Consider the following 16,195-nt stretch of genomic DNA (forward strand, 5'->3'; position numbering starts at 1 on the left):
TCCAAAGGCTGTCATGACACGTTAGTCCCAGAGTCATGGTTCCTAACCCTACTTATGATCCCACTGAGCAACACGGAAACCCTCCATGGAAACAACTAAACCTGGTAGTAGTTTCATTAGACCTAAGCGCCATTTTAACTATTTCTTTGGCCAGGGTTCTAGACTGCAAGTTTTATTTTGGGTCAAAAAACACAAAATCTTGGGAAGAACCATAAAACAATAGTGAATTATAATTTAAGATATCTAAGTGGGTGCTATCTGCACATAAGCCCTGGTTGTCTTCACAGGTTTGCAGGATACAAAACCCTAGAAAACCTGATTCTGGTTTCTGCATTTCTCAAATTCCTCTAGATAAATTTCAGACTAATAAAGCAAAATTATTAGCATTTCATGATTTTTTTTTTAACATTAAGACTCCTATGCCCAGACACGTAAGTCCTGACAACTACTTTCTAGAATCCAAACCACTCTGATGTGTAAAAGCCCTCACAATGCTGGGCCCATTGCAACATTCTGATTGACCAATGGTTTTGGTCTCAGATGAGGAAGCCAGGTGGAAGAACCCTAGATTGAGGAATTAAGTTCCAAAGGAAACTTCTATCACATCACCACTCCCTCTTTCCAACTGTGACCCATTAAAATCTTGTAAAGCTCATGCCTCCTCAAAACTGAGTTCCTCTCCTTTGAGCCCCATGGAATAGTTAAGGACACTTTCTCCTACTCTTTGTAAATTCAGAGCATACAAAGCCAATAGGCCTTTCAACTGTTAAGGTATACACATTATCAACAAATATCATTTTCACTTTGTATGTGAAAAGGCTCAAATTAGGTAACCAGCCAAGGCCTGTAAGTGTTGGTGCTATCTCTTACATACTTTCTGAGGGTGGCAGAGGTGCCCAGGTCCTCATACCCTTACTCCTAGAACCTGGTAGGTAGGTTTCTGATGTATAGGTAGGGAGGAATAGGTACCAAAGAACCTACATTCAGACCAGAAGAGAAAAGCACTTGATAACATTTAATGAATCCTCCACCATGTGGCTTCAAGCTACCAGGACACAGGCACCACCCACACCCTTAATCTTCTCCTCAGCTCTTCTGCTGAAGAATTTGGCTTTCACGATGACAGGCTGCTTAGGAAGCTTTCCCTTCCCCAGAACTTTGTAGTAGCCCTAGAAGAACAGAGAAAAGGGTTTATAATGCACCTTGGCTGTCACCAACTCTACGATGGGTATGAAGAAAGATGCCTGCCAACCCACTCCATCTAGGAGCCAGGGAGAGCATGTTTCTGATCTGGGCACTCACGGGGGCACTTACTGCCCTCGCCAGTGAATCAGGACCAGCAGATTCTCTCCGAGGACTCTAGCACACCAGGACAAAAGCTGTCAGGATGTGACTCTAGTCTCGGGAAAAGTTCAAACCCCTTTCTCTTATTCATTCACCACCTGATAAGCAGAAAAGGAAAATCACATTTCCAGCAATGTTCCAAGAAGTCCTGACCATCAGAACTGCTCAAAGAATGTTAACTAAGCTGAGAAGGGGGATTCTAAAACTTTACTGGAAAGTCTCCTCAGCATTGACTACCTTCCTACTTACTCATGGGTGGTAAGGCTGACACAACGATTAGAACTCTTAACGATATACAAAAAAGCTTATTTTGGAGTAGGGGGGTGGGAATCTCTTCAGATAATATAGGGCCTTAAATAAGAATTGAACATATTAGGATTTTATTCTGTAAGAAACATGAAGGGTCAAGAACTGTGCTTCATGTAGTCCTGCATAAAACAGACCAGAACCAGCTGGCCTAAGTTACTGACAACAGTTCAGGTGAGTAACCTATACAAATCAGGACACTGATGGTAGGAGTAAGACAACTGTCTGGAAGAACATTCCAGTGAAAATGAAGTAAATGAATGAGTGGAAGGATCACTCTTCAGACGTTCTGCCTGAATCACAATTGAACAAGAGTTCAATTATGGTCAGTGAATCACCTGTGGAAATTCTACCAAAAGGTGGAATTATCTAGTAGGTAGCTGGGCATAGACTTCAGGTGGGAGATCGAGTAGGCTAGATTACCCAGAGTTTTGAGAGGCAGGGGCCCATTTATAGGCAAACAATGTTCAATTCACTCACCGATCGCACCACATCAATGATAGGAGCAGCTCCAGTCTTGTTCTTGGCAGCATTTACCCGTGTCTGCTCACTGACCAAGGTCCATAATTTATCAAGGTTGACAGTTGGGCAGAAGCTTTGGTTCCTCTTTAAGTGGTAATGCCTCATACCAACTTTCCCAAAGTATCCTGGGTGACTGGGAAGAGAAAGCAATCATTTTCATTACCTCACTCCAGCTCAAAAGCTATGTTTATCATCTTTATAGTCCACCTCCCCCATTACAGTATAAGCTGTTCACTGGCGCAGGAGAGTGACACATCAGGTACGCCATTAGTTTGTTAAATAAAACAAATCTTTAAGACACAACCAAAGACTATCAGGAGGAAAAGATTAGCTTTATTTCATGGAAACAGAATAAACCACTGAGAAAGTCAAGAGGCAGTACCAAGACTAGAATTCAGGTCACTTAGTTTCCATATACTCCTGTAACAGAGCTCTCCCTAAACAGGTAGTTAAAATATCATCTCCCTAATTTGTGGACATAAGTGAACCTATCAGTTGTGTTAGTCAATCTGATGCATGTCACTAACCTGGTGACTGACCATGCCATGAAGGCCACAGCCAGTGAATAAGGTTAGCAGTTACTCTTCGAGGACTCTAGCACACTAAGGCAATAGCTGATACCCAAGCGTGACTCTAGCCTCGATGACAAGTTCTCTCAGTTGACATCAAATATTAACTTGATAAAAGCCAGTTCAGGTAAGGTTTTGGGTTGGTAAGAGGCTTGCTCCCCATTGAAGATGTTCTTAGCCACTCTCTGTCCCTAAATCCAAAGGGGTCAGTGTCAGTAAAAGCAGCCCAAAACCACTCACTATTTGTCGAAGTTGATCCTGTGGTGATGCATGCCACCAGCATTACCCCGGCCTCCCGGATGCTTCCGGTGTTTGCCTGCAGTAACACAAAGCTACATGGCTAAGATAGCCTTCTGCAGCCCCTCAATATTACTTCTGGCAAAAGTATTTCACCATAATTCTGTGCCTTTGCTTATGCTGTTACCAGTCTACGTCTTCCAACAGTGCTGTTCAAGACTCTAGGTTAAACACAACACTAACACAGTACTTCATTTTATGCCTTCAACCATTTCAATACTGGGCCCCGCTCAAGTTTCATTCCCCCAACTTATGTGAAATTCTGACACAAGAGCATTAACCACAGCTAATGATCACATTCAATCCGACTCGATGACACAGAACTCTCACCAACCCACTTCTCTAAGCTACCTCCTTCCCGACTAAGTAGCACCCGGCAGGGATAGCCCAAGGCCGACCAGGATGGGAAGGCAGCACTTACCGATGCGGCCGTGGCCGTGGCTCACGTGGCCCCTAAGTTTCCGGGTCTTCCTTAGTCTGGATGGCTGTATGAGAAAAAGGTACCTAATTATAAGGCCCAAGGGAGCTGGAGCAGGGGGCGAAGCTTGCCAGTCTGGAAGGGGCTGTGGGCCTGGGGGTCAAGGATCTGTTCCGTGGCACCTCCAACAAAGTTGAGGTTACGGCCTGGCCCGGGGCCGCGAGGCCTCATCAGGGAGGCGCCCTTGCCTGCGAGCCTGAAGAATCCGAACTGCGGGACGAACACGCGGCTACAGACTCCCTGCCCCGCCCCGGGCACACGCCGGCCACCCCGCCCTGAAGCTGGCCATGGGCAGCCCGGAAGACCGGGCCAAGATCGGCAGTAGCTGACTGGGGTCAGGGTGAGAACGGTTGCGGCCTGCGCCAGCAACGAAATAGACACACGAGAAGAATCACCTACCATGTCGACGGCCGAAAAGAAAGAGGAAAGCCTAGGCAAAGTCTCGCGAGCTATCGAGGACGGGGGCGGAGCCAACGCCTCACTTCCTGCCGCGGAGGCCGGGCTTCGGGCGGGGCTTCTTTGGGGTCGCAGCTCTCGCGATGCTGGGAGCCTCGCCACTTCCTCTTCCTGCGGCTTGATGTCGCCGTCACAGAGCTGTTCTGGGGGCTGTAGCTGCTAGAGTCCTTTTTCGTGCAGTCTGGCGTCTGCTTGGGCTCAGGCGGAGCGCTGTCCCGGAAGGCGGGGCTTGGGGCGCTGTGGTGCATGACGCTGCGGCTCAGTTAGGCCGGGCCCTCTCCCGGGCGCCATGGCCTAGCTCACCACCAGCCGCGGCAGCCCTGAACAGCTCCCCGCGTGTCTGTTCTTGGTGGTCGGCTCGGTCGGGGCGGCACCGGTGGCTTGCTTGTCCCCTGGCCGCAGTGAAGAACCGCGAAGCACTTTTTGACCCTCAGTGACTGCACTGCTCCCTTTAAAGTCCTTCCTAGAGCTCTCTACCACCCTCCGGGAACTGCTCGCTGACACTGCCATCGTTCTGGACATCGTGTTTGAACAACCTCAGTTCAGGGACCTCAACGCCTGTTTGCTTTAAGGTCCTTTATTCTCCAGACCCCGTAAATGTGCTACTCTCCACATGTTAATTTTCACTGGAACTTAACTTGGCACGCCCGTGACCCCCTTCTCCTGGGCCAGAGAATTCGTGCTCAACCTGGACTAAATGCAAGCGTCTCGTCTTGTAAAACTTCTCTGACTTACTCAAAGTTTCACCCACTTTCACCCACTGTGCCACCTCAAAATCTAGTACATAGCTGTTATATGATTGTTGATCCGCTTTTGTCTTTCCTATACCAGATTCCTTAAAGGCTGGAGGGTTCTTTTATCCGCGCACTGCCAGTTCCTGGCATGTAGTACATATTCAACAAATGATCGCTAAGTTAATGAGTGCATCACCCTCACCTCCCTTTCTAAAGTGGAAGAGGCATCCTTGCTGTCTTAAGCCTTAACCAGTGTTCAAGATCACATCCCGTCAATCATTCAGTGTGTGTTTGTTGTCTGTGCCTTGTTCCCTTCAGCTAAAATATCCTAAATTGTCCTTGTCTCTGTTTACTACCCTTGCTCTTTCCTTTTCAGCCAAGCTCCCCAAAAGCATAGTCTACAAATCCTGTCCGTTTGCTTGCTTCCCATTGTTTCATCCACTGCAATCTAGCTCTCAGCTCCATTATTTCAATGAAATTGCTTTTACCAAAGTCATCAATTAATCAAACAAGAAATTGGGTGGGCTCTTCCTTTTCCTCATACCACTTATTTTCTGTTGTACTTGACTCATTTGACTTCTTCTAGAGAATCTCTTGCCTTTCTCTTATCTTTCTGGCTACTTCCCGGTCTTCCTTTCAGGTTCTTCTGACTTTGTCCACTGTATAAATGTTGGTGTTCTTCAGCTGTCTGTCCTTGCCCCTCTTGACTCTTCATAGTACACAGTCTTCTTGGGTGAACTCATCTTGGGTGGCTTCAATCCACATCTCTGTTTCTGAGCTCCACACTCATATTTACTTAATTTCCGGTTAGCATCCCTTGGACATTCTAAGACAAACTGGATAGACATATCCAAAGACTTCGATCTTCCCAGCTCATTAGTGCCGTCTTTATTCTCTATTTTGGTGAGTACTCTTGTCCACCTACATAGTCATGTCAGGGAAACTTGGAAATTGTCCCTAAGCATTCTTTTGCTCTTAATACACTGTCACCATATCCTTGTTTCTATCCCTGTCTCCTAAATCTGCTTCCTCCTTTTTAGTCCTCTTGCCACTGCCTTCATTAAGGCCCTCATCATATCTCTTATCTGGAGTTCAGCACCGTCCTCTGCTCACCCTGTCTGCATTCTAACCCTCCTCCAAAACCCCCATCCTTCACACTTCTGCCAGGTTAATCCTCACAAAACATGTCTTTCATCCTTTTACTTACTTGATCAAAAAGTTCAGTTGCTCCCTATTATTAACAGAATGCAGCCCACTTGCCTTTCCAAACTAATCTTAGCTTCAAGCTTTCTACTACAGCCACACTTGGCACATCCCTTCTACCTTTTTGCCTGTGCTAGTCCCATTCCTCATACCTGCAGTACTCATCTTCCTGACCAGAAGTCCTGAATCATCCTCAACCCTTAAGGCCTCCCTTACATTCTGCTTTTTCCCAGAACATTCCAGTCTACAGTGATAATAGCCAAATACACCTTGCAGTTTACAAAATGCATCTGCCTAAGAGATCAACACTACCAGCCCCATTTTATGAAGGAGAGAATTGAGGCACAGAAGGCTGACTGACTTGCCAGAGACTACGGAGCTGCTAAGAGACAGAGCCTGGGCCTCGCCTTTAGTCTTTTCTCTCTAGATCTCCTGCTTTTACCTCAGTGACCACTCCCTCTCTGACCTCACAGCATTATGGTCTTTATCACTCCTTCAGTCCTTAATCACAGACTGTCTGTTACCAGCAGAAAGAGGGGCCTTGAGTGTGGGGGGCAAGGCCTTGGAAGAGATCATCCTCCACTGGACATCAAAACTGGCCAGTAAGTGCACAAGTGATGAGCTGAGTTGCCTGGAAACTACCCTTGAGAAGATGGACTGTGAATGGAGGTAACCTGGGCAGAGTTGTGGGAATGAAAGGTCCCCATCAGGCGTCTGGTAAATAGGGACTAGAGCAAGGACCAAGACTGTGCAGGGTGTGGAGGTCTGGGTGATGGGACACTGCTTCTAGATAGTTTTATCAGGTTCCTTGGTTATAGCGGCTCTACATCCCATCCCTCAGGCCATCCAGCTGAATGGAAGGCCCCCTGAGCGGACCAGCACTCTGCGTTGGGTTCTGTGCTCACCTAACATTTTTCTCGTTGGTGGTTTGATCACCAGTTAGGGGGAGTGCCCTGGACGATTGTCTGGCTCTGGTTTTCTAGCCGGCTTCCTCTCCTTCCCAAGGCAATCATGTAGCTTTAACATAAGGCTCCTGTGGGGTTTGTCACTGTGGGTCAGTGTCCCTAGGTTGGCCAGCCCTGGGAGAGTTGAATTATATGTCTATAAAGTTGAGTAGCAGCCAGATATGAGACATTAGGCCACCTGTCCCTCCCCACTAGGCACACAGGGCATGATCCTAAACATGACCCAAGAGGCTTCTTCCTCTGTGATATCTCTTTTGAAGTAGAGCATGGCCTTGTGACATCTCAGAAATCCAGGTTCCCCTAGAGTCAGGGCCTCAGAAAATGCCTGTGAAATGAATGGAAGGGAGATGATACCAGGAAGCGCCTGGTGAGGCAGGTATATGCAGTGCGGACCTTATTACTACCTCAGGCCTCTCTCCAGATGGCCTTGTGAACACACTGCCACCCCACAGAGGGCTCTGGTGGTCCCTGTCTCTTCCTCTGCTCCCTGGGCATTGTGGTAGGGTCTGGGTGACGGGACTCTGCTTCTGGATAGTTTTATCAGGTTCCTCGGTTATAGAGGAGCTACATCCTATCCCTCAGGCCATCCATTTGAATGGAAGGGTTCCTGAGTTCATCAGCTGTCCGTCAGACAGCAGCAACAGCATGGGTGCTTCCTGCCTTGTTTTCTTGCTCTCCATCTTTAGATTTGGACGTTTGGAAATATTATGTGGCTTTCCTTTTTCAAGTAGAGTATTGTTAATTTAAGATGGGGAAGAGTCTGGGTGTCTTTTTTTTTCTTCCCCAAGGGAGAATTCAAGAAAAACTCAGAAATCCAATTTATTTCAGAAAATTTTAAAAGTTGTATGTATTAGGAAAGACAGTAAAACATGAAGGAAAATTCTGAAAAAATATAAGTATAAACATCTCAAATCATAATACCCTACAATGCTGTTTTCATGTCTGAATATTACCTTTCAGTTTTTACTACATGGAGACATAGTGATCTGCAAAGCTGATGATCATAATACTAATCCTTTTGTATTCTGCTTTTCATTTACTACTACGACATTTTTCTGTGTCACTACCCAGTATTCATGATTGTTATTTTTTAGCAACTGAAGAGTAACTTATCTTCAGCATGAACTGTAATTTACTAAGCCATTTTCTCGTGTACTTTGTTTTCATTTTTCTGTTGTTCTCATTGTGTTCTTTGCTGTTGGAGAAAATGTTGGAGTGAACATTTGTGTATATGTAGCTTTTTTCTTCCTCTGTTGAATAACTTCACTAGGATAAATTCCCAGGAGCGAGATTGCTGTATTAGAGCGTATGAACATTTTTATGATTCATTTTATGTTGCTATAGGTATACTTTCTCCAAATGGTTTGTACCAATTTATGTACCAGCAGCATGTATAGTTTCCAATTTCAACTATACCAGGCTCCAGGGTTTTTTTGTTTGTTTGTTTGTTTTGTTTTTCCTTTTATCATTAGTTTTTGGTATATGACAATGTGCATTTAGGGGAAAATCCATGGGACTACACCGGGTTTTCTTAAGTACAAGGTAAAAATAATATAATTTGAGGACTAGGTTCCTTCCTTTCTGTGTTGGATAGATTTTTAAAAATCTCACGGTACTGCATGGCAAGTGCATTCCTAGCAGCTTTGTTGCAGCCTAGGCTGGAAAGCCCTTCTGCCGTTAAACTCAGAACAGCAAAATGTGAGGGCAGGAAGGCCAGATCTTTGAGGGCAGTATTTGCAATAGCTCAACAAAGAGGGGCTTAAATATTGGGGTTTTCTTAATTTCAGATGATAAAATTAGTGGAAAGAACACAGAACCCCTGTGGGGGTTCCCTGAGACCCTTTCACGGATTCTACAAGGTCAAAACAGTTTTCATAGTAATACTAAGGTGTTATTGGCCCTTTTAACTGGGTTAACATTTGCACTGATGGTGCCAAAGCAAAAGCAAAGATGTGTAAATACTATAAACAAACAACATGTAACGGGTTGACTGCAGAAGCAGTATGGGAAGCCAGCTGTCTTCTGTTAAGCCAGACATTAATGAGGTTGGCCAAAAGGGAAAAACAATATCACTCTTTTCACTAAATTCATTATTTGAAAGTAATTAACTTCTCCTGAAAAGTGTTTTATTCATGTTGACTTGAAATAGGTTTATTGATTTTTTTAATGAATTAATATTTTAAGATTATCTGTTTTAATTTATAATGTGGTAAATGGCAGAGATATAACCCACAAAGACAAAATCTCTTTGGGGTCCTCAATAATTAAAGCATGTAAAGGGGTTCTAAGACTAAAAAGTTTGATATTCTCAAAGTCTAATGAAATAAACTCAGCCACATTTAAACCTTCTAAGAGAGACTGCCCTCACCTCCACTGGGGCTGCTCCTATGGCTGCTCCCTGGGAAATAACTGCCCTTAGAGCCTCAGAATGAATTAGAAGTGAAAGCTCATCCATTACTTTATTTAGTGACATCTTTCTGGGCCCAGGAAGCCTGGCCTTTCTCAACCCCATCACCCTTTTTCCTTAATGGGCTTGGCCCCCAAAGACTGTGGACTGAAGTGAAAGTTCTCTCAAATTTGCATAATTACAGAGCTTTGGATTTGAAGTAAATGATTTTTGTTTTGTTTCTTAAATAAGTACAAATATAAAATTAGATACTCTCCTTCTGCTGTTATACAATGACCAAATCAAATACAGTTTATAAATTATAAAAAACCAAAACAATCAAATTAACAATACTAATTTCATTTGCAGATGATATGTTGCTAAACGAAATTGTCACTACAGCTTAAGTGTGGTGCTTCCTGTTGTGGCTGAGTTTGGTAAACTTTTGCTGCCATGATGGTGGCCCAATTTCCCCACCACCTTTGTCTATTCCAAGTACTGTGAAACATTCATCATCATGTGCCACAGTGTCATTTAGACTTCATGTGGCAGGAATGCATCATTTACGTATTGTCTGCTCCTTTCTCTTCTCATTAGCCTAAGACATAGTAGTGCTGCTTGGTGTGAACTGGAACCTAAACTTGTAACACTGCTTCTAAAATCTCATCATGATGCATAGATGATCCAGAATATTTATACTTTAAAAAACTCTTGTCAGAATGAAACATTAATTTAAAAAAATTGTTGGAGAGATCTCATGAGAACATGTGTGTGTACCTCAGCTTGAGAAATATTTCAGTTAAGATTGTGAAGTCTGGAATCAGAACAATTTGGATTTAAATTGGAATTTGAACTCTACTGTTTACTCCCTGTCTTTGTGCAGTTACCCAGCTTTGCTGAGCCTCAGTTTCCTCTGCCTGTCTTTGATGATTTTATTTAATTTGTAAAAGTATCACAATCCCTATCTCCAAGGGCAATTGTGAGGATGGAGATACAGTATATAAAGCACCTGGCATAAACTTGGCCTTTGATAAATTTCCTTCTCTTTTCCAAAATGAAGTCTAGTAAAGAGAGGCACAAGTAGATCTGGGATGATTTTGAAGGCAAACCAACCCTATAAGAAACACACAACCTAGCAGGCCCCTCCAGGCTTTGTTTTCCAAGCAGAGATGCTGGACTCTCTTTTGGGCCCAAGTGAGAGGTTGAGTCTGTGCCCAGTTATGGAGCATGAGCCTCCAGTTCTGGGGAGGGACGTAGCCTGGGCTTCTGAGGCCTTGGTCTCTGAGTCTCCTCTGGCCTGTCCATTAACACTCCTGTCCCAAAAGAAAGAAACCACTCTGCTTTGTGCTTCACTTACAGGGAGTGGAGCTTGCTCGCTCTATTCGCTGCTGCACGCTTGAGGATATTAATGGAAAAGCCACAGTTCTGGGCACACACATGGGCACGGATATGGGCGTGAGCTTTATGGGGTGGCCACTAGTTGACCAGGAACACAGAAGTGGACAGATGGAGGCTGTAGTACTGATCTGCTCATTGTGCCAAAAGGACCTGCAAGATGTAGGCTTCCGGCTCCTACCCTGTCACCATTTGCTCTGTAAAGACTGTTTCCAGTGCTTGATCCAGGAGCTGGGGCAGGTTACCAAGGCTCATGGGACTGTCCCAGATGGTAATTACAAGGCACCACAGGTTGATTTCCTTCTATATAACAAGTCTCTTCCCATTTCATAGGAACAGAATTTCAGGTGTAGGAAGAATCAGAATTTAAAAGCCCAAGGGATACTCATTGTTGAAGACAGCTCTTTGGGGAGTGAATCTGTGAGACAAAGCAAATCCTCTTGATGCTTAATACATTTTGTTTTGTAAACTGGGATTTTTCATGTTTGGGATTTTCTTACATTGGTGTCAGACTAAGAAACCTGGGAAGGTTTTGATTCCTGGTTTGGCTGACTACCTAGAAGGAGAGGACATGTCCTGGCCCACTAGACTTCAGAGGCAGGGGGAGAATGGCTGGGCTCCTAGGGTCAGTCAGGAACAGATTTTGAACAGATTCTTACTGACTAATGAACCGTTCACCATCTAAGCTGCTCCTTGGCAGGGAGGAGCTTATGTCTTGCTCCTGAACGTCACGTTTCCTAGGAAACAATCTCATTGAGAACTGTGAAGTCCTTGGAGGCAGAAACCAGGTCCCTTCATTTCAGTATTGTAGCACAGGGCATGTAACAGAGGGGCAGTGAGTATCTTGAATGAACTTGTAGGATGAGAAAGCCAAATAAGTTGGCAGCATTTAGAGACAGCATCTTTTTTGTTTGTTTTGTTGTCTGCAATATTTTCAAAGTGATTTGCAGCACAAGTCTAGGCTGTCTTTGAGGCATTATGGCATTGCTGTTGTCTTTGGATCTGAATTTTGAGACCTCTAAACCCTTGGGCAAGCTATCTACCCTCTCTGAGTCTCTGTTAAGAGTTCAAAGCACGGAAAAGATATGGTCCACTTTGATTTTTAAAATTAATAAGTGATTTTTGAATTTATTGCTTAAACTTAGTTCTTCCTTAAGCTTTTAATTTTAACTTAAAATCTTGTTCTATTGATAAGTGTATCAAATTTAACAATAACTTTTAAAGGACCTTTCATTAATATTTGAACATATTTACAAATAATGAATATTTGCCTTTATAAATGAAATTTTAAAAATAATTCAATTGTCTAACAAGTAAGCATTCTTAATTACCTAAAGAACTCTTGGAAATACAGTAAGTTAAATTTATAAATATGATGAATCTTAAATATGTCTTAAAAGCTCTGGTGCTGTTGGATCATTATCCAGAAAATATGAAGAACTCCTACAACTCAACAATAAGAAATAACACAATTAAAAAATGGCCAAGAACTTGAATAGATACTTCTCCAAACAAGATATGCAAATGCCCAGTAAGTATATGAAAAAAGTGTTTAATATCACTAATTTTTAGGGAAATACACATCAAAACCACAATGAGATATCACCTCACACCTGTTAGGATGGCTACCATTAAAAAAAAAAAAAGAAAATAACAAGTGTTTGTGATGATGTGGAGAAATTGGAATCATGTGCACTGTTGATGGGAATATACAATGGTGCAGACTCTGTGGGAAACAGTATAGTGGTTCCTCAAAAACTGAAAAATAGGAATACGAGCAATTCCACTTCTGGGTATATACCCCAAATAATTAAAAACAGGGACTAGAAGAGATATTTTTTATGCCTATGTTCATAGCAGCATTATATGCAATAGCCAAAAGGAGGAAACAACCTGAGTGTCCTTGGACAGATGAACGGATAAACAAAATGTGGTATACATGTGCAATGGAATACTATTCACTCTTAATGAGGAAGGAAATTCTGACACATGGTACAACATGAATGACTATTAAGAACGTTATGCTAAATGAAATAAGCCAGTCGCAAAAAGACAAATACTCTATGATCCTACTTATGTCAGGTACCTAAAGTAGCTAAATTTATAGAGACAGAAAGTAGAATGGTGGTTGCTAGAGGCTGGGGAATTGTTTAATGGTATAAAGTTTCAGTTTTGCCCATTTTTTAATCTGTTGTTGTTGGTTGTTGTTGAGTTGTAGGAGTCCTTTATATATTCTGGATACTAGATCCTTGTCAGACAAATGCTTTGCAGATATTTTCTCGCATTCTTTGGGCTGCCTTTTTGTTTTGTTGGTAGTGTCCTATCAACATAGTGAAAGTTTTACATGTTAATGAAGTTCAACTTACCTATTTTTTCTGATGTTGCTTGTGCTTTTGGTGTCATAGCTGGGAAATTATTGCCAAATCCATTGTCATGAAGCTTTCCCCTTATGTTTTCTTCTAAGAGTTTTATAGTTTTAACCCTTATGTTTAGGTCTTCGGTCTCACTTAAGATTTTTAACATGAACTAATTGTGCATGTCTCAAGGCTTTGTTTGACTCTAAAACCAGAAGACTATATTCATACTAATGACAATTATTAGAATCATATTGTTTATTGCTGAGTTATTCTAAGTGCAAAGGAGAAAACATGAGCTTTGGTGTCAGTTCATCTGGGCATCTGAGTGTGAGTCCTAATCTACCTGCCACTTAATAGTTGTGTAGTTTGGTAAATTTTTCTGCCTGTAAAATAGGGATGATAATAGTGATAATTAACTTCTAGGATTGTTATGAAGATTCAATGAGAACCTACACGTAAAATATTCTTTACTATGTCTAGGCTATAGTAAGAGGCCAAGAAATGTGAAAAAATACTGTTATTTTGAACTTGTGAAACTAAAGTGGAAAAAAATCTGTTAGATGCGAACATGCTTGATTTGACACCAGAGGGGCAATTTCTTGACTATGTGGCATCTTACATTCTTTAATATTTCCTGTGGTCTGGCCAGGCTATTGTTACTTTCCATATCGTATTTATGAGTCAGAGTGGAATAAGTTTTAGGATTCTTTGCTGGGTGGTATTTGTTGGTTTGTAAGTCTGTCTCCTTCACAGGTGTTTATTGATTTTTATGTACCAGGCCCAATGGCATTTAGGGTGCAAAGATGAAAAGACAGGGCCTTTTCCTTCAAGGAACTCATATTCTGTTGAAGGGCAGGTAACTAAACAGATGATAATGATACAGTGTGGTAAGAATGTGAAGAGAAGACGGTTTAAAGTTCAAGCAAAGGAGCAATACCTCTGGGAAGTTCTCCCTACACAAGGACTGGTGGATATCAATTGCTCACTGAATGTTTCTGAAGGACTAAAAGAATGGCACCCAAATGAACTGACTGATGAAAAACAGAGCTGTCACCTGTCCCTGGCAAGTCTAGTCAGATACCCAATACCTGAACTTAGATTTCTGGTCTGTAATTTGAGAAGCCATTCTTTGAGAGTCTGGTTCTTTGGAAAGAGCTGGTAGCATCGCCACTTTATCCAGCAGAGTAAGAGTATATACTTGCTAAAACTCTTATCCTATTTCTGCCAATCTGGGGTTTTCAAAAGTCAAACATGGGAACAGGTAGAGAAGGTTGGTAGGGGAAGTGGATAGAAGCCTGAAAAATAAATAGGTCCCAATGCCTCTAACTGGATGGGGCCACATTGCATGAGTGTGAGCCCATTTCCATAAATCTATTTCTCCTGGTTGCTGGCAGTTTCCCTAATGACACTGCCTTTTTCTGTTCCTTAAGTTGTGATGTGCAAAACACATTTCTCAAGCAGCTTGTGGTTGGTAGACATTGTTCCAAGCACTTATTCCTGTATTATCTTTTCTAAACTTCACAACAGCCCTGTAAGGTAGATATTATTCCCATTTTACAGATGAAAAACCTGGGGATTGTGATTATGTAAGGTCTAACATCTAACAACTACTTAGTGTCAGGTCAGGTCAAGTCAAACTCAGGTTCATGCATCTTCAAAGCTTGTAATCTGCATTGGTAGCACTTTTCTCAGGGGGTGAAACCATGCTCACCTGGAATCACTGAACTGATGAGGAGACTCCATAGAGAATCTTTGAGGAGAAAAGCAACCCTGCAGCCTGAGCCATCAGGTGCACATCTCTCATGAATGCAGCCACAGCCTAGCTGAGGTTCTCCCCAGCACCTCCATCACACGAGGAAGTGGATATGCATCAGGTCTTGGGCTCTGAGGAGACCAGATGGACAAGGTCTTGGAAAGCTAGTGATGGGGACCAAAGCAATGGAAGTAGTGTGCTGAGCATACAGTGTCTTAGCCATGTGAGATGACTAGAGTAGTAGGCTCCAGAAAGGCTGGATATTGGAAATGGATTTACTCAGCCATTGAGAATATCTGCTTGGGACTGCGTGCTTTTAAGCCTGTTTGAAAATTGTCATGGTCAAATTCTGTCTGGAAAGTTGGCCATTATGTTCGCAAGTGATATTTTAAATAAATGTAACAAGCTCTGAAGGAGCATTTGGCATATCTGAAACTGTTTACTACATGCTGTATCTGTCTTCAAAATTCTCAGGGCTTCTATTTGTTGTTTTAGGGGAGAAAGGCCATTAATTGGATATTTCCTTCCCCGTGTAAGTAAAAGGAACATTATTCTTTCCCTTCAAATCTACTAAAAGACAAATTTTAGATGAGAGACCTTGATTCTGAGGTCCAAATTTCAAAATCTCTCTGTTTAGTATCTTACTTTTCCCAGTGTCAGTGTAAATGATGCAGGAGCACTGGTCTGGAAGTCATGGGCCCTAGAGCTAGGTCTGGACTCTAGCACTGATTGACTGGGTGATCCCAGGTATTCTCTGGGACTACACTTGAAGACCTCCAAGGACATTGAATAACCACCATAGCCTCATGCTTCCTGAAACTAGTGATCGGTGACAGCACATCTGTTGAAAACTACAAATGCTGAAAGGGGGAGCAATCTCTGCCTCTCAGTGGGCAGGCCCTGGGGCTTTGGGAAGATCCAAAGAGAGGGACCTGATGCAAGATGCTACAACCTTGAAGTCAGAGAGGGAAATGATACTTATCTTAATGAGCAGCTCAGCTGGAGGGGTTCTAATGGCCTGGGGTGAGAGTGGGAGGCAAGCAGGTGAGATCTCAGTTATAGGAGCTTAGCAGGCGAGGTGGCTGCTGTTGCTTGCTCCAGGTGCTGAACAGTGTGTGCAGCCGTTGTGGGATCTGTTGTGGGCAGTGACCCAAGTTTCCCAAGTGGAAGGCAGGCTGCTGAGTTGGGCTGAGCTGGGTGTGCAGCAGGTGCAGAAGCTGGAGCTCTGGAGCCCTATCAGCGGGATGGCTTTTTAGTTCATGAACAGTTTCCTCACCTTAATTGGCTCTCCAGGGCCCTGGGAGTAGCACTGGTACCTCAGATCAGTACCTGTTACTGGGAGAGCAATTCCCCTGGTAATGGGAAGGAGACATGCTGTGTTTTGGGGGATGTGCTTGCTGCTGCCAACACTACTTGGAAGGCTATAGCTA

At 43.2% G+C, this 16,195-nt stretch overlaps 2 protein-coding genes and 2 non-coding genes across 4 annotated transcripts in view; 1 reads left to right on the forward strand and 3 right to left on the reverse strand.

The window, feature by feature from the left end:
- Positions 1-996: 996 nt before the first annotated feature.
- Positions 997-4,010, reverse strand: RPL27A (ribosomal protein L27a). The gene is made up of 5 exons (XM_010985929.3): positions 3,916-4,010; positions 3,460-3,523; positions 2,982-3,057; positions 2,131-2,305; positions 997-1,169 (listed from the first exon to the last, which is right to left on the reverse strand). The coding sequence occupies exons 1-5, from the start codon at positions 3,916-3,918 to the stop codon at positions 1,041-1,043; spliced, it is 447 nt and encodes a 148-aa protein (XP_010984231.1). The 5' UTR covers positions 3,919-4,010; the 3' UTR covers positions 997-1,040.
- On the reverse strand, positions 1,278-1,406 carry LOC116155563 (small nucleolar RNA SNORA3/SNORA45 family). The gene has a single exon (XR_004139447.1). It is a non-coding gene; the product is annotated as a small nucleolar RNA SNORA3/SNORA45 family (small nucleolar RNA).
- On the reverse strand, positions 2,687-2,816 carry LOC116155562 (small nucleolar RNA SNORA3/SNORA45 family). The gene has a single exon (XR_004139446.1). It is a non-coding gene; the product is annotated as a small nucleolar RNA SNORA3/SNORA45 family (small nucleolar RNA).
- An 80-nt stretch (positions 4,011-4,090) lies between the features above and the next one.
- The window catches only part of TRIM66 (tripartite motif containing 66), a 53,372-nt gene continuing 41,267 nt past the window's right edge, over positions 4,091-16,195 (forward strand). The window contains exon 1 of the mRNA XM_031460071.2: positions 4,091-6,578. The gene's annotated coding sequence lies outside the window, so the exon portion shown is untranslated. The remainder of the gene's footprint in view (positions 6,579-16,195) is intronic.

The sequence above is a fragment of the Camelus dromedarius genome, chromosome 12, assembly GCF_036321535.1.
Source record: "Camelus dromedarius isolate mCamDro1 chromosome 12, mCamDro1.pat, whole genome shotgun sequence".
Taxonomy (NCBI): Eukaryota; Metazoa; Chordata; class Mammalia; order Artiodactyla; family Camelidae; genus Camelus; species Camelus dromedarius.